Source organism: Lepisma saccharinum, chromosome 7 (genome assembly GCF_977018435.1).
Source record: "Lepisma saccharinum chromosome 7, izLepSacc3.1, whole genome shotgun sequence".
In the NCBI taxonomy this organism is placed as follows: Eukaryota; Metazoa; Arthropoda; class Insecta; order Zygentoma; family Lepismatidae; genus Lepisma; species Lepisma saccharinum.
This window is the reverse complement of record NC_139235.1, coordinates 9,929,129-9,954,418: the sequence shown is the minus strand read 5'-3', so window position 1 is coordinate 9,954,418 and position 25,290 is coordinate 9,929,129. Positions and strand designations below refer to the sequence as shown.

Genomic DNA, 25,290 nt, shown 5'->3' with positions numbered 1-25,290 from the left:
AGTGTTTTTACATAGGGAAAAATCACTATTTCATTTCCACCTGGGACGAAATCTTAACCCAAGAAACTAACATATATTTACACACTATATATATATATATATATATATACACACAGACGCACATAATACGTGACTGAAAGATTAGGTTTCTTTTACTTTCCTTTTCTGTCACTTTTGGCTAATCGCGAAGATGAGAATGAATGAAATTGATGAATGTACACTCACAAAGAACACCAATGCCCAGGCCGGGGTAAGAACCCGGGACCTTTGGCGTCGTAACGCGCTGTGCTAACCACTCCGCCACGGAGGTCGCCACACACACACACACACACACACACACACACACACACACACACACTTATATATATTTACATATATACAATACGTGTACATATACATATTCAAATCTATGAATAGACTAGTTTCTAAACTTAATGAACAACTATCAGGATATTTAAGGAATCGGTTGGATTAAGTAATCTGATAACAGAAATTCTTGCTTTGACTGCTTTAGGAAGAAGGGTTTTGGGGAGAGGATTGAAGTTGAAAAAGTTTTTAATGTGATTGTACTGTAATAAATTTTAACCTGATTTTTTTTTTCTCCGGCTACTAAACTCCTTGGAAAATGAACTTACTGTACATGCGTGGTGTAGCAATGGGAACAGACATGCATGTTACCGAAACCAACATAGGGAAATACATTGCACATACATCCATATCATTAACTTGAGAAAACATCTCTCTCTGCTTTTCAACGTGAAACGAAATGTCTTTACCGTACGTGCCCCCTTTTGGAGGACCAAGAGACCTTTTCCCAATTTATTTGAAACCAACGCTACTGGTCTTTACAACATAGCGCTTACGGTGGAATATCCTCAATGCATATATATAACAATCATGCTTCCAAATGCAGCTACACAATCACAATGCATGACCTGCATTCTTAGAAGGCGTTTCTTTCAATCATCTGCATCCATGCATATTCATGCGACTTGAAAATCATACGACCCTTCATTAATTTTTCAATTATTAGTGCATTTAATAATATAGTGATTTCTTATAGTTTTATTCTCTATAATGGTATGTTCTTTACCAATACTAAAAATTAAGGAACAAATGCTACGAACTGACTAAACATGAATTTTTTAAAATCAAACATGTAGCTATTTGTTTGTTTGTGCGTGTGTGTGTTGTACATAACTGGGAAACCCACTCGTCTCTCTTTTCTTGTATAGTAATTAACGTTCAAACGCAAATTAATAAATTGTATGGCGTGTCAGAATTTGTTTCTTACAAGTGCAATAATAGAAGCATTATATGTATATGTATATGTATTTCAAAATATTTACGGATTTACTAATTATTCACTTATTTTGACTCTACTTGGCGTACAAATTGTCTCTATAACTGACTCCACTCCGTGGAGAAAATAGGTATAGATATATACGACATAAATATGAGGTCGTCTGGAACGAATGATATCGCCTGCAATGAAAAATATTAATATACCGGGTAATCCGTTTGAGATGTCAGAAAAGTAAACCGTTGTGTACAATAGGTTAATGCACGTATCTCTGAGCAGTTTGTTGTAATATATGCAGAAAGGATGTAAATTTTGAGTGAGTGCAGGTTTACAGACTTCAGCCATGTGGCTGTACTAGTGTGCATGTAACACTCGAAAATTTCACATCCTTTATGATACATTGTGCGCTGTTGTGGCGTGACCACTATCTTTGTCCACCATGAACGCTAGCGCCACGCGTCTGAAGTCTGTAAACCTCCACTCACTCAAAACTTACATCCTTTCTGCATATATTACAACAAACTGCTCAGAGATACGTACATTAACCTATTGTACACAACGGTTTACTTTTATGACATCTCAAACGGATTACCCGATATATTACAATGCTTTTATGCGAATAATTTTCACATACGAATTATGTTATGTTGAGATATCCTTGGAAAGTCTTAACTCTAAAAATTGTTGGTTAGGACTTTAGCTTCGTGCATTTTTGTGAGAAACATCAGTGATAAACGAGAAAAGCCGAAAATACCCGAACACAAACTGTCTTGAGATACCCACCTCTACCTATTGCATCTTAGCAGAGGTGCAAAGTCAAACATATAGCAGGTTATTATTATGTATTACATTGAATATAATTCTGGTGTTAATTCGGTAATTGTGGTTAAAATGTAATCAAATTAGCATGCCTCTACCATAGACAGATTCTTAAGCCTCATTGGATATGGATAAAGTCAGATGCATATGTATTCCCAAGTCTCGTACATAAGAACGAACCAAGTAACATTCTAAACCTCTTCTAGGAAAGTACATCATAAATGTTACTAACCTGCAGCATCTGTTTTCAAACACATTCCATTTTCAATGGAGCACTAGAAGCTGATAAGAAAGTAGAAGATTTGAATATTATAGCATCATTAAAGAATTGAAAGTTTCTAGAAAAAAATATTTTTGACTTAACGTGTTTTTTATGAACATGTTTGTGTTAAAGAATGTGGTCTCTTTCGCTTTCCCAAATGATCAATTGCAACTTAGCATACAGTGTTTTAATACTTACTATGCCACTTACTAACACAAAACTTGACTAATACAATTTCTGTTCATTGGTAAGTGAAGAGCGCATACAATTTGTGTTTTTATGTATGAAAAATAGGTTTGTAAAGGTATGCTTTTGTGTAAATAAGATAACGAAGTACTTTGTTACTTTCAAAGTGAATTTTATTTGCTAATACTACAAATGGCATGTGATGCACTTTTACCATAAGAAAGTTTAAAAAAATGCATTGAAAATTAACATGTACAGATATGCATCAGAAATATATACGATAAGGTTTTGTAGATGCTGCAGTCAGTGTTATGCGTCGTCAAATCCCAAGACCAGGGTTTATTTTCATGTTTGTTATCCAACCGCGCAGATCATTGTATTTCATTCGATATCCTTCTGCTGTACACGAAATGACATAGACATAATGTTACGAAATAATACTGTTCGTAATGTAAGACTACCATGGAACATAACGAGTTCATTTTTCCAACATTTGATATATGCTACATATTTGTAAGGTATTTAAGCCTTCTTTTGAATCTTATGACTATATTGAGTATTTGTAAGGGATTTTATGCAAACAATTTTACCAGAATGTGAATTTTAAAGAGCACGAATTGTTAACGTCATGTATTGTTTTCTTGCACTATTTTTTCACAAATAGCATAGTACAATTTTTAATATATTTATTTATCTACGAAATAAAACATGTCAATCTGCACCCATGCACAAATTAGTTTTGACTTGAATAATGTAGTGTTGTTAGTGCATGTAATTTTTATCTTCATTATTCTTATCTTATTTTTTGAAAATTGATCGTTGTGAGTACTTGCATGACATACAATAATCATCATTAACACTAGAATTTTTCTGGCACCTGCACTGTCAGCATGAACAATTTTGTTGCACGTATATATAGCATTTTCAAATCACTATATATATATATATATTTCTAAGACTGATTTTCTCCAATTATGTGATGCTCAGATAGTGGGCATGTTCGGGGGGGAAAGATGACATCTGGTAATACTGCGTTATGTATAGCTACACCATCACGGAGGAAATGATGAAATTCAGCTCCAGTAAACACTAGCAGCTAGTGTCAGCTTTAGCTTTTAGCAACTTAGGAAGCAGTGATGTTATGACGACACGTATTTACTGTCTCTACTGAGCAAGCTATGCTAACAGCTCTAAACCTAACCTACCTAACCTATTCGCATTTTCATTTCTGCTATTAGATTCATACGGGAGTAGGTTAGGTACATCAGGTTTGGTGCTGTTAACATACGGAAATCTCCAAGTTTCGATAACTGTCACTAGCTGCTCGTCCAGTAAACTACGTGGTTGTTTGCTGAGAAGATAAACTAAGGAATATGGACAAGATACACTTCTCAGGCTGTCCGAAAGGTCCATAAAGCAGGCTTGAAGTACGGTCTTATCGGAAGTGACGTCAACTATACCGCGTTTGTTAGAACCTGTCCCCTTTCCCGCGCTAGCGATCGCTCGACTGTTTCGGTGCCAATGAGAAACGAGGAAAAAATCGTCTGCTGGGCAGCGAGGAGCGAATGGGAGCCAGAAGAGAGGCGCTGACGTAGACGCTGTTGCGAAGTTGCGTATTTTAATTGGCTGCCTGGCTTTGACTTTCCCCAGCACGGAGAAAAGCCAGCGAACAGCTAGCACGGGAACCGGGACAGGTTGTAACAAGCGCGGTATAGTGCAGTTCGAAAGCGACAATTAAACGAGCAATCGAGTCCTCAGCACGCACGACTCGAAAATGCAGGCTTGTTTACCTCACTCGTGTGCTCGTTATTCACTTGTTTGAAATCATGGAAGTCGAAAGTCGGCCAGTTGTTGATTGTAGTTCTTCTATTGTGTGGAAATGCATGTAAATATAACTTTTAATTGTGTGTTTTAAAAGTCCTGCAGGATTCTAAAAACCTATAGCTTTTAAAATAATAGGTTTATTACAACGAAATATTGTTTTTTGCACAGGAATCGAACTGTAATTCGAAATATTGTCCAGTTTCAGTTTCCAATTCTTCCAGTCCAAAACTTCGATACTGAACTGTGACACCATTCTCTAAGTATGTTCGCTTAAAGTAAGGTCTTGCAGCTTTCGAATACCACCTTAAGTGTGTATTTCCACACTTACCCACCACCAGGGGCGCCGACTTGTCAAAATTATTGGGCGGGGGCTCTGATCACTGAAATAAATGAATGAATGACTCACTCCCTTCTTTTTTAAAAATAAAAATTACGTCTTCGTATAGCAATTTTTAAGCAGCTATTATATTCCTCATGCAAATGAAATACAACATGAAAAACGTGTCTGCTGATTTGTTTTTTAGATAACAATTAACATTTTTATTTAAAAGTAGGCTATGTATTTACATTAATAGGCCAACATAACAGTCTTGATCCGGAGGTCTCGGGTTCGAGTACCAGCGAGGGCATGGGTGTGTTTTAATGTCCGCAACAGACTTGTAAAGAAATTGAATGTGACGGGTGCAAAGAACCTTAGTGTTGACGTACCCATAAAAGTAGCTAATATTTACAATATTTAACAGTTTTATTTAATTATTTACATATACCCAGGCAAATACTTTTACTTTTTTGTTCTTGCTACAATATTTTACTTCTTAAATTTAATATATTTAAATTTAATAATAAATAAACTGCAAGCCAGTGTTAAATAAACTCAAAGACTTTAGAATTATTTTCCCCTTATTCTTTGGACTAGAGGAAGAGATTTCGAGGATAACTAAATATCATACATATCAATATTGCCTGAAAGTCGTGTTTACGACAACAAATTCTTCAGAATTCACTAAACAACATACTGGTATAATTGTCATATCACCTCGTTATTTTGAAACTATTTTTAGTAAAAATGTTAACAATACTCATAATTATATACTTAGTAATAAGTCATGTGTTTTGCTGTCTCCGTTCATAGCCCCCCCCCCCCCCAAGTTGATGGTTTAGCGGTTTTAGCCCCCAAATTTGATGGTCTAGAACATTTCAAATGTGTATTTAAAGTTAAGTTCATGTTGCACAATTCAGAGTAAACTTTACAAGAGAAGCAAAATAATACATTAGATCCTCTTAAGCAAAATTATTTGAGGGGCTCTGCCCACACATCATTAACATTGGGGGGGGGGGGTGCTCGAGCCACCCCAAGCCCCATGGAGTCGGCGCCTATGCCCACCACCCTCTGTTGAAGCTGATCTTCCCCATCTTCCTCCTCCCCCCCCCCAAAAAAAAACAGATTTAATGCTTTGAAAATATGGTAGTTTTAACTACAGGAGGATGAAACTCCAGCGCCGGCTTAGCACTTTTCACACGAAGGGAATGAATCCGCTAATCGATGCGTCGGGCAGCAAAGAGAGGTTCGTTAGAAATCCCCTGCAAAATGGTGAAAACGTGACCGCCATTGGAAAGCTCCTTGTCAACGTCCGCAATGCATGACGGGAGAAAGCCAACTTCTGACCTTCCAGGTCTATTCCTGTCTCGCCCCGCGGGATGTCAAATGCCAGCTGCTGTCCGATGTTTTTCCCTGCAGGGAACTTTTTTCTACAGGAATTGACAATTCAAGAGGGAGGAAATGGCACGAATGGGAAACATTGAGGGAAAAATCATATCGAGGAATAAGCGTCATCGTCCCTCTATGGAAGTACATGGAGACGTAGCACCTTGGCGGAGTGGTTAGCGCAGCGCGCTACGACTCCAGAGGTACCGGGTTCAATTCTTGGTGAGTTCCTTTCAATCGTTTCATCATTTCATCACTCATCCTCATCTTCGCGATTAGTCATAAGTGGCAGAAAAACGAAGTAAAACGAACGTAATCAATCACTGTACGTACAGGAAGAAATGCATTTTTTCTTTAACGACCCTGTCATTTGGATGCAAAACGTTAATTCCTTGATTGTGATTTGATTTTGTTATTTTGCGTCGCTTTTCTGCCACTTTTGGCTAACGGCGACGAGGATAAGTGATGATATGAGGAAAGTGATGAAGGGACTCTCACAAAGAACATCCATGACCAGACCGAGATTCGAACTCGGGCCCCTATACTTCGTAGCGCGTTGTACTAACGACTCTGCTAAAAGGGTCTGCCTATTAATTTGTTGAAATTGTATGCCTGCAGCACGTATTGCCTTCTCGTAATTCCTGCAAAATGACTCTTCTGTGAATATCAATGACAATAGCAGGCCCGTAGCTAGATATTTTTGCGCCCTAGTCAGGATTGTGGTTTGTCAACCCTCCCCAACCACCCTCCGCTCTACCACGCACCGATATTTTATGCGCGCCCTTCGAATTTGCTTGTTATGTCGTGGTTTATGATATTTACATCCTCCAAATTTTGAAATGAGGAAAGAAGGAAAAAGTTATGGCATGAGTTTACAATACCGGACCACTCTTCAATTTCTATAAAATTTCGCCTGCTTACTAATTTCGGTGTCCTGATGACGTATCTGTAGTTCATATTTGGCGGTCACTTGTTAAAATTGTACATTTACGTGTAGAACTTGTAAAATAACCTTTCGATTTACCACGGTCATTGTCCATACACAGCAATTCGGAATCATCTTTCTTTCGCAATTCGTTAATGGTCTTCCTTTACGCACAACAATCTTGCTACCTTGAATATTGACGTCAGACGACGAATGCTAGGGTTACGTTACGTTAAGAAAACATAGTTTGTTTCGTATTTTTCTCGATTTCCATGCTCGACCGCCAATTATTACATGCAGATTCGTGATTAGGAGTTCACAATTAGTAAGTAGGTGACATTTCATAGAAATTGGAGAGTGGTCCGGTATTGTAAACTCGTTCCAAAGTTATTATAAATGATACAGGTTATATTTGAAGATTCGTAGTTTGCCTTCTGATGAAAAAAGTTTAGCATATTGAAGTTGAAGAATATTTCAATTATGTTAGTGCCTGAAGAACATATTCAAAAACGTACTATTAGTTCTACTTTGGGAAACAGAAAATTCCAGTATATGCCTACAGGTAATAGAAGAAAGAAATAAGAATAATAACACTAAGTTGCTGACCAAGGCAGTTTATTAAGATAAAAACACTTAACACGTAACGTTTCAACCCTGTATCAGGGTCTTCCTGATAAGTGTTAAGTGTTGTTTTTATCTTAATAAACTGCCTTGGTCAGCAACTTAGTGTTTTTAATATGGAAACAAGGCTTAATTATATTACAAGAATAATAAGTTAAGAATGCCAGTAGGTAAGCATAATTTAAATTTTCGTATATATACAGGGTGAGTCTGTAACTTCTTCTCAACCTAATTTATCGAAAAGGATTTATGATAGAGATATTTTTATGACTTTGTGGAAGAGAAAACGCCATGTATCAAATTGAGTGGTGAAATCTATTTCGCATGGGACCCACCCTCCCAATGGAAGTATCTTTATCACTTGAAAATCTTCAATGGGAACAAGCGTCGAGTAACACATTTTCTTCCCTTATCTCTGCCAAGTGTAAATTTCTCCGTCGCATATTATCACTTATTGTCTTAAAAGAAACATTTGAATGGCATCTTAGGCTTCGATCCCCTAGCCTATCTCTCGCCTGGTGAATAGTAGCAATGCTATTGTTGCTATCAGTTTTCTGACAATTTTCGTGTCCTTTTAAAATATATTACCCACATGTATTATTGTGACCTCTATTTCCAATCCAATTGTCTTCGACCATTATTATAAACAGGGTATCTATAAATTTAATTTATTTCGAAATTTAGTAACCTGTTAACTGCCTTAAGTTATGCCAATTAAACTAACTCTCTAGCCTTCTTAAACTCGAAGGTTTATGGCTGCAGCAGCACAAGCCTTCCATCTGTCCCTATCATGTGCAAGATCAATCCAATCTTTTCCATCCTTACTGATTTCTTCAGGTCCATCTCAACGTTATTCTACCATCTTCGTCCTAGCCTTCCTACAGGTCTCTCACCATCAGGTTTCCCAACAAGAATTCTGTAAACTCCTCTTTCCTCTCCCAAGTGATACACCAACTCAAAAAAAAATATTTTCTGTTCAGTACACTTGAACATGTTAACTTTGGTGGCACGTACAACATCTAATTGGTATTCCGGCTCTGTCCATCTTCGAAATAGCATGTCCCCCGTCAACGGTGGCAGTGGCATTGGTTATTCTGGTCTTCAAATAGATCACATCACTTTCAAGAGTTTGGTACGCTTGTTCTTTGACAGAAGTTCAGGACTGTAATGTTAGAATACTTAAGGGACCAGGCGATTGGGACACCTCTAACAATCCAATATGCTGAGGTTCGTTTTCAAATTATTCCACTTCTGCCACCTGGAATAGACAATCTTAACGGGTTATTAGAATACTTGTAAAGAAAAATGGTGCTGGTGCATCACTTATGTTCCTCATTGGTAAGTTTAGAAGCATTTAGGTAAAGAAAACAAGCCATTAGGATTGTAGGAGGTATAAAAAATATATCATCTTGCAAAACATTGTTTAGGAAATGCAAAATATTAATTCTGCCTTCACTGTACATACCGTATTTGCCGGCGTATAAGATGCACTTTTTTCTTCTAAAAGTAGGTCTCAAGAACGGGGTCTTATATGCCGATACTCAGTTTTTGGTTACATTCATTTCTGGAAACTTTCTCTGTTCTGAGTTAGACGATTTCCTTGCAGTGTGCGAAGAAGATTAAAATGTATTCTTTGTTGAAAGTAGGCCTCGCATTACATTATATTTAAAATACTGTAAATTAATTATAAATTCAGTGATAAAGCTTTTTTCCTCAGATATGTGTGCAAAAGAAGGTGTGCACCTATACGCCGGCAAATATGGTAAAGGAAATGGCATTATATGAGAGAAAAATATTACAACACAAAGCTGAACAGAACATATACACACACATAACATTCGAATAATACAGCTTATAAAACCTACTTCACCAGATTAACATTAGTTCAAAAAGGATCCGAACAGGTGGCAGCTAAAATATTCAATAACCTACCAAATGATAGAAAAGCAGAAATTAAGATCACAAGCAGTAGCGTAACTAACACGCTCTGCGCCCCCCCCCCCCCCAACCTTCAGTTGTGCGCCCCTACTAATTAAAAAATGTTTTCTTTTCTAAAATATTAATTCACGCCTACAACAAATATGAAAATACATACATGTAATTTGAATCAATGAAAAATCTGATATGAACAGTTAAGATGACAACAGACAAGCTAAAAAAATTATGTATTATAATTATGTTGTATATGAAAATACACTGTTACTTAAAAAATTACGATGTTGTTAAATGCCCATTACCAGTCCTCTGCGTCTTTTAATGGAAGCTAAAATTATTTTGCTAGTTTGGTCAAGTCCAGTTTTAGAGCCCGATCGCTTTCCATGCTAAACAGCAGCGCCAGTCCACTCAATCTCACTCTTGTTATTATGGTTCTCAAGTAATTTTTTATCAGTTTTAACTACGAAAACAACCTCTCGGTTGGTGATGATGTCACAGTAGGGTCAAATACAGCATATAAGCGGTGCACACGTCAGGAATGCTACTACCTAGAATTTTGTTTTCTATCAAGAGGAATTCTGCAACTTCGCTGATTTTCCAGATGTTTCTTCTTTTGACGTGAGTGGACACTACAATTCCGAAAACAAATAATGTCTGTAACTACAGGCTAATGCAAGATACATCCTCTTCATATTTCTCCCAAAATTTAGTAGCGGATTCCACTAACTGTGTGTCAGTGTGTTCCGTTATGGCTTATTTGGTTTATTTCATTTTATTCTTTATTTGATTTACTATAATATGTAAAGCACGGTAGAAAATCTTTACTTTAGAACAATCCAATGGGTCGAGAAAGCCAACATCTTCTGTCAGTTCGTCGAAGTTTTTTACTTTTCTTTTCCATTTGGTAGAAATTGACGTTTCTATTTGCCACCTTGTGGCCATGTCTTCATAGCTTCATTTTCTACTACTACTACTACTACTACTACTACTACTCCGCGGCTCTACAGCCCGTGCAGGGCCTTGGCCTCCTTGGTGATAGCTGCCCACTCATCTCGGCTCTTCGCTCCAGTTCTCCATCCACTTATACTCATTCGTTTGAGGTCTTCTTTTGCCTGTTCGAACCATCTCTTCCTGGGTCTGCCAACACTCCTCTTGCCTTCCTGTGTCCCTTGGTAGATATTATGGACCGCTCTGTCTGGTTGCATCCTTTCTAAGTGTCCCAGCCAGCTAAGGCGTTTGGATCTTATTTCACTTGTTATACTTAGGTTCTGGTAAAGTGTTGCTAGTTCTTCGTTTGTCCTAATTCTCCAGATGCCATGTTCATTGATTGGTCAATATATCTTACGTGAAACCTTCCTCTCCCATATATCTAGCCTTTCTTCTTCCTTTCTTGTCAGACACCAGGTTTCCGACCCATACATCACTATTGATCTCATTATGGTTCTATACAGTCTTAGTTTCAGCTTTCGGTTCACTTGTTAGGATTTTAAAACATTTCCAAATGCATGATAGCATCTGTTACCTGCTGTTATTCTTGTTTTTACCTCTTCGGCAATGTTATTATCTTCTGCTATTGTTGAACCTAGATATTTCAAATTTCCAACACGCTCAAACATTTGGCTGTGTGTTGCAAACTCATTTATAGTTTGATATCTGATCTTGTTTCTTGTTGTTATCATGTATTTTGTCTTATCCTGGTTTATTTCTAGTCCAATCTCATGTCCACCTTGTTGTAATTGTTTCAGGGCATCTTCTAGCGCTTTTGATGATCTGGTTAGTAAGGCAACGGCATCCGCAAATACAAGGTATTGTATTGTCCTATTTAAGATGGTTCCTCCAGAATTTATTTCAATCTTTCTAATTACATGTTCCAAACTTATGTTAAACAGTAGTGTCGTAGTCCTTTTCCAATTTGAATTTCTTCGGATATTTGGTTTTGGATTCTAATTTTGCATTTCGAATTTCTTAAGATCATTTCTGTCAATTTTACTAATTTTTCTGAGATATCCATTTCTTTATTATCTTATAGAGTTTTTGTCTTCGTATACAGTCAAATGCTTGTTGAAAGTTAACATATAATTGGTGTATGTTACTATTGTGTTCAAAATTTTTCTCTGATATCATTCTTAATACAACGATTTGGTCTTTTGTTGATCTATTACTTCTGAATCCGCACTGGTAGTCCCCTGTCAGTGTTTCTACGTATGGTTCTAGTCTCCTTGCCAGAATTTTTGTAAATATTTTGTATGTCACGTTAAGGAGAGATATGCCCCTATAATTCTTACAACATGTCTTGTCATTCTTTTTGTGTATCGGACATATTATTGCTACTGTCCACTGCTTTTGCATTTCAGTTTTTTTCCAGATCTGTTTGATAAGCTCAAAGATTTGTTTCTTTAGCTCTATTCCTCTATATGTGAGCATTTCAGCAGTAATTTGATCTTCTCCTGGTGCTTTGTTATTATTAAAGCTTTGTATGGCTCTTGTGACATCCTTTAGTTCAGGCAAGTCTTGTTCTTCATCCCATTGTTGGTCATTTCTTACTTCTAATTTTCATTTTCATCGAAGCCTAATAATTCTTTAAAATATTCTGCCCATCTACTTATTATTTTCTTTTTATCTCCAATAAGATTTCCTTATTTATCTCTGCACAAATTTGTTCGCAGTTTAAATCCTTTCTTATAGTTTGTTGTTATTTGATACATATTCCTTATTTTTTTCTTATTATGTAGTTCATTTAGTTCTATTAGGTTTTCTTTCTCCCACTGCCGTTTCTTTCTTCTACGTTCTCTTTTGGCTTCACTTCTTTTCAGTATCCAAATCTCTACACTTGCTCTGGTCTTTCTTTGGAAACTTTATTTCTAGCTATGTTTCTTTCATCTAATGCTTTCTGGCAACTCTCGTCAAACCATTCCTTTCTTTTGGTTATCTCTTCCCATCCTATTGTCTCTTCTGCTGTTTTCTGAATGTTTTTCTTTATTATTTTCCATTTTTCTTCTATCGTTACGGGATTTAGTATATTTTCAAAACTTTGTTTCAATCTGGCTCGATATTCTCTTCTTTTTTCTGGATTTTTTATCAACAGTTTCACATTATATTTAGTCTGTCTAATCCCTTGTTCTTTTTTTGTGTTTGAGATCCGCTGTCTATATCTGATGGTTACTAGGTAATGATCGGAGTCCACATCTGCTCCTCTGAAGCTTCGTAGACACTGCCATGTCTTCTGTTTATTAATATATGGTCTATCTGATTGTTTGTCATACCATCTGGAGACTGCCAGGTAGCTTTATGTGTTTTGTGTGGGAATGTCGTGCTACTCACAATCATATTTTTACTGGTAGCAAAATCGACTATTTTTTCTCCATTTTCATTACAGTTTACGTGTAAGCTATGCTTCCCAATAGTTAGCTTATATACATCCTCGCTTCCTATCTTGGCGTTCATTTTCTAACGCCCAAAATTATTTAGAAGCTCATTAATACCACGTACAGACTTTTCTTGAAGGCTGCATGCCTCATCAAGGAATATGCTGGGATTTTGGAAACAACTATGTTGAACTATTTAGCTACTGAACGTTTTCTTCTAATCTAGTAAAAAAGTATATGTTTGGCTGAAAATATATTATAATGCCCAATGGACATTTTTGTGACCTATCGGTCTTTCTTAAATTATCATTCTTATTGCGCCCCCCGCACCGCGGGGTTTGCGGGGGTGATATTTACGCCCCTGACAAGGTTCAAAACAAATTGAAAACATCTATTTTTAATCAGGAATATTATAGCATAAGTGAATACTTAGATTGTAAATTATATAAATTTTGTAATTAATTACATTTTCGGCTTGTAATGAAAAGATGAACTGTACTGAACCCTACAAATACCAATGTATTTTATGTATGCCAATAGTTTATACGAAGTAATAAATTCAAATTAATTTTATTTTATTTTTTTATTCGTTTGCTTCCAACAGAGAGAATCTCCAATTAATAAACATATAACAGTGTAGGGTACATACATACACACACACACAAACACATTTATACACACAATATAATAAGTGAAGTACTGCAGGAATGGAACATGTATCAATCCATATACACATACTATATATATATATATATATACTTATAGTAAATATTTGGAGAGCTACGCATTAAAATAGCACTAAGTAGCAGAGTTTGTACGTTGGACTTATTTAATATTGTTACATATACGGTAGCTCCCTCAGTAATTGACAGCGACGTGATTGTACACTCGTCCCAGTTAGTAAACGGAAACTGCCGAATTTTGTCGTATGCTACGTTGCGTGTATTTCATTGGCTAAGTACTGCCCGCCAGGCAAACGGCGTGTATTTCATTGTCTAAGTACTGCCCGCCAGGCAAACGGCGTGTATTTCATTGTCTAAGTACTGCCCGCCAGGCAAACGGCGTGTATTTCATTGGCTAAGTACTGCCCGCCAGGCAAACGGCGTGTATTTCATTGGCTAAGTACTGCCCGCCAGGCAAACGGCGTGTATTTCATTGGCTAAGTACTGCCCGCCAGGTAAACGCAGGCCCGTAGCTAGAGGGGGGGCAGGTGGGGCAACTGCCCCCCCCTGAGAGCCTGCTTTGCCCCCCCTGTGAAAAATTCAGAACATATTCCTACCTGGAATTCTCACTAATCTGTACAATTATATCTTGTATTACTCTAGTAACATAACAAAGACATTTATTGATTTTGTGATTTATGAAGGTGTGTGGGATTCCGTATAATGTCCTATCATGATGGAGGAAAAAATTCCCTTCCAGATTCAGACTTCGGGAAATGTTTTCGCAATTTTCAGTATCTAGAACAGTTAGAACTTAGCGTTGCTTTTCTGCCACATCTAGCTAATCGTGACAATGAGTGATGACGTGAAATTGATGAAGAGACACTCACAAACAGTGCTGCAACTACAGAGGGGCAGGGGCAGAGGAATTGGACTGAAGTACAATCTAGGGGGGGCAAACATTGAAGTAAAGAAACATGACTAGCAGAATCTAAGAATAGTATGACAAATGGATCCTGAAGATGGAATTAATTTTCAAGTGTTTCTTGCATTTTTCTTCCAGACGGCTAAAGGCACTTACAGGGGGCACAGAGGGGCAATTGCCCCCTCGATTTCAAATTTTATACAAATAAAAGTACATTTCGTAAAATTTTCTTGCTCGCTTCGCTCGCAATTTCAATATCTGCTATTCTTATAGTGCAAGTTCAGATCCATAGCTGGGGGGGGGGGGGGAGGAGTCAGCCCTGGGGGACAAAACGATCTAAATGAAAAAGAAATGTCAAAGAGAATGCCATGGCACCCCGTGGAATTATTTGCGCTCTATTAAATCAATATTGTTTTCAGTTTGCAAATATTTGGATCTAAAGATTTTCCTGCTCGCTTCGATCCCAATGATTATTTCTGTAATGCATTTTAAATTACCCGGGAGAGAAGTAAGGCCAGATATATATACCTCAGATTGTTGCTGCTTAAATGCTTGAGCATTTGAGAGACAATTTGGTGTATGAATTGATCATGTAATGTATTTAAATAATATATATATTTTAAAGAAACTTTGAATACGTACACAAACACAATTTAGCGTTGCATATGTATTTCTTATTTTACGTCGCTCTATGTTGCATATGTGTAAAATGTACAAAAAGAATAATGCTCGTCATGCATGCATATTCTGTCTTTCAAAAATACAGTTTGTGTGCTTCTTTTCTATTATTAGCTAATATGAAATTGAACGTGTTGAAAAAATATTTGAAATCATTTGTTCAAACACAAATGTTTTAGCACCAACTTCTGCCCCCTTTTGCATGATTTACGACGATAATAACGTCTTTTTATGCTACTATTATTACTACCACTACCAGCACTATATTAATATTATTATTATTGGCACATTTGTCCTGGTACTTAACCCCCTCTACAGATAAAAATTTGTGGTTTCGCCTCCGCTCATAAAGAACACTCATGCCCAGGCTCGAACCTGGAACCCATGGCTTCATAGTGTGTTATGTAACCATCCCACCATGGAGGTCGGCTAGTGAAAGATGTAGGACAGCTTACTGGCTCAAATTATTATCAAATTATGTTTTACATTTATTATTTCGGTTAGAAAGCGATAAAATTTGTACTTTGATACGGGTTACACTAAGCATCTTATGGAGTGTAAATATCAATTTCAAATCTTATGAATCATTTCTCTACGCAAACGCATCAAATATGATAAGCAATATAGGTGTGTGTTATGATATCCATTTTATAAAGAGAAAGTTAAGTTTTAACCCTGACTGTTTGCATGATATCATTTCCATTGCTCTCAGAATTTTAAACGGCAGTATAGAAATAAATGACATTTGCAACTGCGAAGCTATCAATGGGAATGCATAAATTATGGACAGAAGATGCCATACATCGAAACAAGAATTAGACGAGCAAATAGTGACTGAGAAAAGTTGCTTGTGTTGATGTCCTGTACACACTGTGAAAGTTGTCGGTGTTATCAGACGGCACACTATGAATATAAGTTCAAGAAAATGACAAGTAGAGAAAAGCTTCAGTGAAATAAATACAATTGAAAATCTTTTAATTTTTTTAAATATTTATTTTATTATATTTATAATATTACATTGTGTCTGTAGCAGACGTTGTCTGTTAAAGTATCTCAGGCACAACCTAATTTGTTGACAAATAATTATGTCAATTCTTCTGCTGTGGAGTGGATTCTCTTAATTTTATTCATATATCTTAAGCCATTGTGTGACTGGCCGAAATTAGTATCATCATAAAAAAAACTGATATTTGGGGTTTGTACGCTTCTGCTCAAAAAGTAGTGGCGATAAGCGGCCTAGAGACCTCATGCCGTGGAAATGGGTTAAGGTGAAGGAGGCCGCTTATATCGTTCCGTTTCGTACCTTAGTCATTAAGGAAGGTATTTTTTTCATAATGTAAAGAGGATACAACATTTCCCTCTATAAAACTTGAGATGAAATATTAATGATTGATGAGACTATAATCCAAGAAGTCATTGATCAATCAAGGGATTCCTATTTGTTTGTCGGGTGTCAAACACATGTATTTCAACAACACAATATTTTGCAAAATGATTAACGTAACCAGTAGACAAACATTGTCTGTAGTGATGCAAGACTCTTTCATTTGAAGCAAATAGAATTCGTGGTGGAGTATAAGGGACCCATGTTTTAATGTTTTAGCAAGTAGGCCTACAAAAAAGTAATACAAATTTTTACACAATTCATCAAAGTGTGGAAAATATGTAACCATTATTATTTAATTAATTCGATTTTTCTTGCATAACACAAGACAATTGTTGTTGGATAATCGTTAGATTGCTTTGTGCGTAAAAATCTTGCATACTGGAAACTAGAGGAAACATTGTGAAGCACGATTTATAAAGGATTTTTTAATCAGTTCTGCAGAGAAGCCAAAAGCTGTTGGTACATATTAATCGTCTATTAACATTATCGACCTGTAAATACGTATAAAGTAGATACAGTCCAGATTAGTCTATTTATGTTAAACTTTATCTTTTTATTCTTTGGTAGTCCGAAAAGACATTATCGAAATATTGTTATTTGATGTTTTGTTCGTTGGAGTTTCAAGATATCATCCCTTTCTTGTCACTTATCACTTTTGAAGGACGGGGCAAGTGCCCCTGTGTACCCTGCTATATGTGCCAATGCAACACAATATATTAAAAATTTGCCCCCTCTAGGATTGACTTCGCCCCCCCTACTAAGAATTCCTGCCTACGGGCCTGGGTAAACGGCGTGTATTTCATTGGCTAAGTACTGCCCGCCAAGCAAACGGCGTGTATTTCATTGGCTAAGTACTCACTATATATTTATTGGCCTTTAGAATGTATACACACATACATATTCATACATATATACATACACATATACACATACAGCACATATACATATCTAAAGGGGGAAACCTCCCGAAGTAGCCCGCCTCCACCCGCGTACTTTCGAGGGTATGCTCTCAATGTCCTGGTACCTTTAAATAAACCAGGACGTCAGTTTCCTGGATTTAAACGGTTCCCCCGCCTTTTTATCCTACTTCTTCTCATCTTTATTTTCATACATAAAATACAATTACAAAAAAATAAAATAAAATACATGGAGATTCTATACATAGCTACATTTAATAATTTTTAGTTTGTATTATTTTAATAGACCGTTCTGGTGACCGGAACAAGTCTTAAAGATTTCTTGTAAATTTACTGTGCATTTGTATGATTGGTAGTTAATTAAATTTGTTAATAGTAGTTATGGATTAGTTTATGTTAGTTTATTGGTTAGTTTTAGTTATCGTATAGATAGTACTATAGGAAATGCTATGTACAGGAGGGACAACCATTCTGGTATCCAGAACTGTTTTAAGCTTGAGGGGAGAGTATGATGGGGTGAGAGTTTAGATTGGGGTGAATGATTGCTTGGATTAGTCTGCACGGACGCAAGTTCCCTGTCTGGTTTCCAGATCAGGCTTTATTGTAGTGTGTGGGGAGAATTTGCTATTTGGAAGTTAAATGCACTGAAATACTGGGCTAGTTCATTAATTTAGTGGATGTCGATTCCTAATATACACTTACTGTAAGAGGTTTTGTAGTTCCTTATTTATCTCGCCGTTGTTTCATTTATGTGTTGAGGACACACGCCCGATAAGATACCGGCGTCAGCACTCCGTGTCAACTTGGTTATGCGACACGAAGCTGACTCTGCATTCCACGCTAGCGACAGTGGCCGTGCGAGGTTCAATGTCCGTGCAGACTGAGGCTGCTATGAGATCTCAGAATGAAATCACAGCCGCACAATTTAACGTGAATTAACGGGTACTAAGTTTTGATAGAATGCTAATTATGCGGAAACTGTAATTGTTAGATATGTAATAGATAAATAAATATGACATAAAAAACGCAAATAATTATATGTAGACTTGATAATAATAATAATAATAATAAAAAATTTTTAAAAAAGGGAAAAGATAAACAAACTTTTATATTAGATTATATTAATTAATAATAAGTATATAAATATATGTTCATGGTTTTTACTACACTTACATTGTTAAAAAATTAATTTTAATTTAATTTGTTTGTTCGAAATTTCCTTTTATATTAAGTCTCTTTGTTACCTACTGGATTCCAGCAGATTCCAAGTCTAGCAATTTTCAAGTTAAATTTTTTTAAGAGTTTATGGCCCCTCATCTTGGATGTATTATTAAAGAAACTTTAGTCACGATTCAATGTGGGGTTCTGATATTACTTTTAAAGTTGTTGTTTTTTTTTTGTTTTTTTTTCGTTATTATGCTATTGTATTATTTTATCCCTAGAGATGGTTTTTAGGTCATTTTCATCTTCGACGACTTCTCTCCGGGCAACCTTCATGGCTCTCTCCAGGCTGATTGGACGGGGGTAACCCTCTCCTGGCGGCGGCTCCTCGTCTCCCAGTGGACACTCTGAAGTTTCTCCTTCGGGTTGAATCTTCCGGTGCCGACTCCTCTTCTTCCTGTGGTATCTGCTCCCGACGCGATTGTGACGGTCTCCGGGGAGGGGGTGTGGGGACTTGGTACTGCCCGCCAGGCAAACGGCGTGTATTTCATTGGCTAAGTACTGCCCGCCAGGCAAACGGCGTGTATTTCATTGGCTAAGTACTGCCCGCCAGGCAAACGGCGTGTATTTCATTAGCTAAGTACTGCCCGCCAGGCCAACGGCGTGTATTTCATTGGCTAAGTACTGAACGCCAGGCAAACGGCGTGTATTTCATTAGCTAGTACTGCCCGCCAGGCAAACGGCGTGTATTTCATTGGCTAAGTACTACCCGCCAGGCAAACGACGAGCTGACCCAAGACCAGCTTTCCCCCTCCCCAGAAATAAACAGAGCTGAAAAACTGAAAACAAGACTCGACTGCTATTTGTTGGTTTTCGCGCACTTGGCGCTTTTCTGCTCTCAGCATTCATCCTTGACGTTCACTTTATGCTGGATGTCAGTGTAGGAACCGAGCACTTCGATGTTTCTCGGAATTTTGAGGGAGCGGTCTTTCCACCCCTCGCAGGTCATCAGCAGGCAGGTTGAGTGTTGCCGTTGCTCCCAAGCAATGTTTCCAGCTCGAGTAGTTTGTGACCAGATTGAAGAATGGCCGCTTGTGCGGCGGTAAACCGCATTGTATGCAAACAGTTACAAGTCGTCCCGAATCAGAGCGCAATACACACTAAAATAAGTATAATGGTGGCGGGATGCCTATGAAGATTATTATCATATCTCAGGGCAAGTAGTATTATTCGCAGCAAATAACTATTCTACTATTGAGACAGCCTAAAACACGCAACGTGTTAAAAGCAATTATCTTCACAAACTGTACGATTTCTTGAGTCGCACATTATTTTTCTCGATTTCGTGAAGACCGATTTTGAGAATCCTCCTTAGCAAACGATGCCTTCGTGAAGGCGCAGTGGTAGTGTCGTTGCCTTGTAATCAAGGGGTCCCGGGTTCGATACCCGGTGAAGTGGTTCGGATCCCACTTAAACCGTCCCGATTAGCCTTACTGTGCATAAAGTGGACTTAAATCATGTCGCAGCCCCTTAACAAACCTTGCGAAGAATAAAAAATTAAACAAGCAAATACATTTTTTTGATTTTGAGTTAAATTATCATTTTGGGCTATTTTTGGTGCATATGAATCTACCTCGTCCTCCTCCGTGGCCGTGCTTTGGACTCCTGACTGCGGGACGGCATGTGTTCGAGTCTGCCTGGGTTCAGTCTCTGGGTTCTCAGCCTGTGTATAGGGCCGGTGGCAACCCACCATCGTGAGGAAATTGGGGAGCTACGATTGGGTAGCGTAACCCGGTCCTAAAAATATCTTATTACGGCGGGGGGGGGGGAGGTCGACGTTCTGACCCCACGTCACTTCATTACCGGTTGAATATATCCACACGTCCAGGTAGGATTATGGGAGGGAGACTGGCAGTCAGGAGATAGGTCAAGGGCTGTCGAACCACTCGGTTATTATTATTATGAATCTCCCTCGCTCAATAAGTTTATTTTATTGAGTCAAGCACAATAGCCAACTCTTACAATAAGTCACTGGAAAAACATATATGTGTGGTTTCACATATATTTAGGCATCTAAAGAAAAATTATATTATTGTGGTAAGAAGTCGTTGTCATTTAACAAACTTTATTGATTTATTCCATCAGCATTATTGAAAATATTGTGCCATGCTGAACTTAACAACTTAACACAGGCACATTGATTACTTAATGAGGCATTTTTCTTGTGTTGCAGAGCAGGTTCAGTTCTTGGAGTATTACAATACTTTACACAGTCCGTTCGAAGAATTATGAGAATATTCATGTTTTATCAAAGGGACCACCCACATCTGTGGATGTTTTACAGGTTTCATCTCATGTAAGATGGTAATTTTCCGGTGCAACATGTGCGTTGCCACTAGGGCTGAAGAGACTGATAACAATATCAAAGTTCCGTTTCATAGGTGGCAACACTTACAGGCAGGAACGACCTTTGCAGGAAGGACCTCTGATTGGCACTATGTTGACAATTGACTCAAGAAGCCCCGCACCGCGACCGGCAGAACTCGAAGTGCTCGGATCCTACGTTGTCATAAACTTTAGCACAAGAATGAGCTTCTCCAGAAGTCCTGTAGATGGCACTTGGTAACGGATAATGGCTAGAAATGGTTATTTTGTTCCAAATCATTGCATATAGAGTCACTGTGTGCTTGAAATTACTCAATGCACAATACCAATTACAAAATTGACAGGTACTGGAATTCTTGTATCTAAGCACCCTTACCGATGTAAGAAGATTGAGAATCGGTGTATATTTTCAAGTTGATGCTGACAAATCTCGTTAACTGAAAAGGACTAGATAATAATTAAGATTGTGTATTATCACATGTCTGAGCCTATAATGTAATAATTTCTCGCTACCCCTTCTATTATACATCTTGAACTCCTAGATCCCGATAAACATTTATATATTTAATAGATGGAAACATTGTGGGATTTGTTAAAGTCCTATACGATTTTTGCCAACGTAGACGAACGAAAACATCGGTAGATTCATCGGATTGCGGGTTGCCTATTTTTGGGTTACCCTGTATAACGACAGAGGGAAATTTTTAAATCGTGAAGGGATTTTTTGTGAACTTCCAGCGGGAAATTTTAAAGTCTGCGGCAGACTCAGCGTCACGTCAGGATGTCAACCTCTTTGGGAACGCATTCGCGACCGTTCGTCACTCACAAAGCGATCCCGACGGAGCGGCAGACAGAATACAAAGAGGCTTCTGATCAGAGAGACTTCGCTTCCAGGAATGAAACACGTAGAAGAGGGAGGGGGTGGGGGAGGCTTAGTCTTCGCATCACCGGAGACGTCTCCGGCTCAGCATTCAGATGGGGTTCATTTCTCTTCTGGAAACTGGTCGTCTCTTGCCGAAGCTAACGTATATTAAACCCCCGCACAGATCAGTTGTCGCACTTCTCGCATACATTGGCGTATTCTCCACGCTACGGCGTTTACCGCCTGTATACTAACTTTTCTATACAGGCTGTAACACAAATATGCGGCAATACTTCAGGAATGGATTCCTCATGCGTAGAGAAGGAAAAAGTTTATATCAACACGAGTCCGGAAATAGTCAGTACTAAGACCTGCAAGTACAGGATAGTTATAATCTAATCAGCAGTCTTCTGGAGCCCGTTCTGATCACCGTGAAACTTAGTATTGAGGCTATGGAAACCATGGGGAACTATATGTTTACAAAACAGAGTTTAACTTTTCACTACCAGTTGGAGATGTGGCGTTGCAATAACAACAACAGGAAGCCAGACATGCAATACAGCAGTGTTCAAGTATGTACGCTGGCAACATTGCAAGCGGAAGACAGCATGATAAATGTTTCAGTAGCAGGATGTTGTTCACTGTGCTCCAGATTTCAGAGCCAGATTTCCGCCTGGAGGTGAAAATTTTGACTGATTATTATTTAATCAGCATTCGCAAATATCTTGATGAAAGTTCAATCGGGAAAGAAAAGCCTCATTCCATCTCACTGTTTTACTGTATTGATGGGTACGAAATAGAGGCGTATATAGTGTGTGTCCGGACTAAGCGAAAATCCCCTTAGTGTAGTTCTAGGTGTATTATAGTTCAATTACGCATGAAAGAATGCACACCCCTCCCCTGTAGTTGCTTTGAACTTTCATACTTGAAAATACTTCATTTTTTTAAGAGTATCGTTTAATAACGGCGATAAGATTCCTCTACACTAAATTTCTAGGTGAAAGTACTATATAGGGCATGGACGTCCAGAAATGGGTGTGGCAAGGATGACCCCACATTCCCCTGGAAAATGAATGTCAACCTAAAAATACGAATTTTACACACATGATTTGATTTCAGTCACAGTAATTATTATAATGGGGATGCAGGAACATGATAACTTCAAACTCAAGTGGTGTTTTTTAATTGATTGATTTAGTGTTTTAAGTCCACTGTATTCACAGTAAGGCTAATCGGGACTGGCCCTACAGTTTAAGGTGGGATCCGAACCACTATGTGCCTCCACAGGGCATCGAACCCGGGACCCCTTGATTACAAGGAGACGACGCTACCACTGCGCCATCTGGGAGGCCCTATAGGTGTTTCTTGAGAGGGCAACACTATAATGAGGGCAATGTGCTTCGTTTAACCCCCGAAAAAAATACCTTGCTTGCCCCTGAATGGGAAAAAACTGCGGACGCCCATGATTAAGGGGGCAATTGAACCCCGTGCGCACGCCTATGTTCACTTTCTCATGGTCTCCATAGCCTCAATGCAAAGTTTCACCGGAATCCGTTGCTCGGAACGGTCTTCAGAGGGCCCTGAAAAGGGGAAATTAAATTATAACCACCCTGTACTTGCAGGTGTTATTACTCACAAATTACGCATTTCCGTACCATGTTGATTTCAACTCTTTTCCTTCCCTACCCATAAGGAATCATTCCTGAAGTATTGCCCATTATTTTCGTTACACCCTGTATAATTTTTATACATATATCTTGAAGTCTCATCTGGACCATTGGCCGACGCCAGTCAAGCAGTTCTCGAAAATTTCCCTCCTTCCGAAAAAGAACGTTATGCTTCCAAATTCTGAAAAATTGCATATGCTTGGAATTCCTTCTAGAGGGATAGATGAATTTTCGTGTAGTGTGCTTTCTCGTATTGGTTTAATTGGGGGTTACAAGCACGAAAGATTACGAATATCTGATGTGTCCGTTTTACAAAGCCATTCCCCCAGTTCCACCAGTTGCGGCGATTAGGGGGGGGGGCGAGGGAGGCAGTTGCCCTTACGTTTTGTCACTTTTCCCCCCGCACTATGTTAAACCTTATGTACCAAGGGAGAGTAAACTGTCCTTACCCTCCCCCCCCCCCAATTTTTATATCTTGTCCCCATAGTTTTCGAACCCAATCGCCGCCACTGCATTCCATTGTAGTGGTGAGACTTTCCGAATAGCTACGATCAACATATCTATATCCTGGCTAAGTTAGGAATTAACCAATAGGCAAGCAGTACAAGGCACGTGATTTTGTTTACATTGAGGTCAGTCTTAATGATGGACGAAGTATATAATTTGCATTGTTCTGATCTAATTTGTTCTAATTTGATAACTGATTCAGAATTTGACTACAGATGTCACATTAATCATCAAAGATTTCTTATATTAAAAATTCTTACCATTGTACAGTGTCTCTCAAAAGTTTTAGGACAACGACATTTTAAACAAGGCAACCCAATTTACACAAGGCGTTGGTGGGTTGCGTGTAGAGTTAGGCTCAATTTCAGGGTTGCCACATGCACAATAAATATTTATAAAATACGTGAAAGAAATAAAAACAAGTTTCCTCTCTTGCCACACACTATTCACTATTCTGTGTAGCCACTGTACACCAATCACTCCTGCTCCTAGAATCATTTCCAGTGACACTTTATCTATTCCAGTACTCTTATCTTGTGCATGTTTTCGTATCGTTCTGTGTTAAAATTATAATGTATTTTCCAAACTAGTGCAGTTTGAAGCCATCATGCACGTGCAATATCTGCAAGCTGGAGACTATTTTCATTGAACAAACCAGCCTCCCAGTCCATGAGTTTCATACCAGAACAAACTTCACACATCACATGAAAATGCCATAACAAACCACCAATTTCGCGACATCACTTGTGGGATGACCAGTGGCCATAAGTCGTTTAACACATTAAATTTATGCGACTTTCCGAATGCGCCCGAATTGTAATATAATTATCCAAACAGTAACTTTCAGATTTAAAATTCAAATTTGCAATATTATGTGTTTGTGTTCGTCTTGTGTAGTAATTGTGCTGTCTAATGTGTTTGTGTTTGTCTTGTGTAGTAGTTCCTCCATTCATATTGGGGGTTAGGCGTAGAGCTGACAACTCTGCACTGTAAAAAAAATGTCAAGAAACAGCAATATAAGGCCATGGATGTTCCCAAGGTAAAATATTCCGGAGGTAAAATAGTCCCCCGTTCGGATCTCCGGGTGGGGACTGCTTTGGGAGGTCCCTGGACTAAGGATAAGATCTACGTTAGGAATAAGGATATTAAATTAGGCACCTGGAATGTTCTGAGCCTTTACCGGCCTGGGGCATT

The 25,290-nt window shown here is 38.1% G+C and overlaps 1 protein-coding gene across 1 annotated transcript in view; it reads left to right on the top strand.

The window, feature by feature from the left end:
• Syn (synapsin) overlaps positions 1 to 25,290 on the top strand; it is a 76,769-nt gene that overhangs the window by 10,727 nt on the left and 40,752 nt on the right. Inside the window, exon 3 of the mRNA XM_083125737.1 lies at positions 11,326 to 11,385. Coding sequence (XP_082981863.1) covers positions 11,326 to 11,385 — 60 coding nt within the window. The remainder of the gene's footprint in view (positions 1 to 11,325; positions 11,386 to 25,290) is intronic.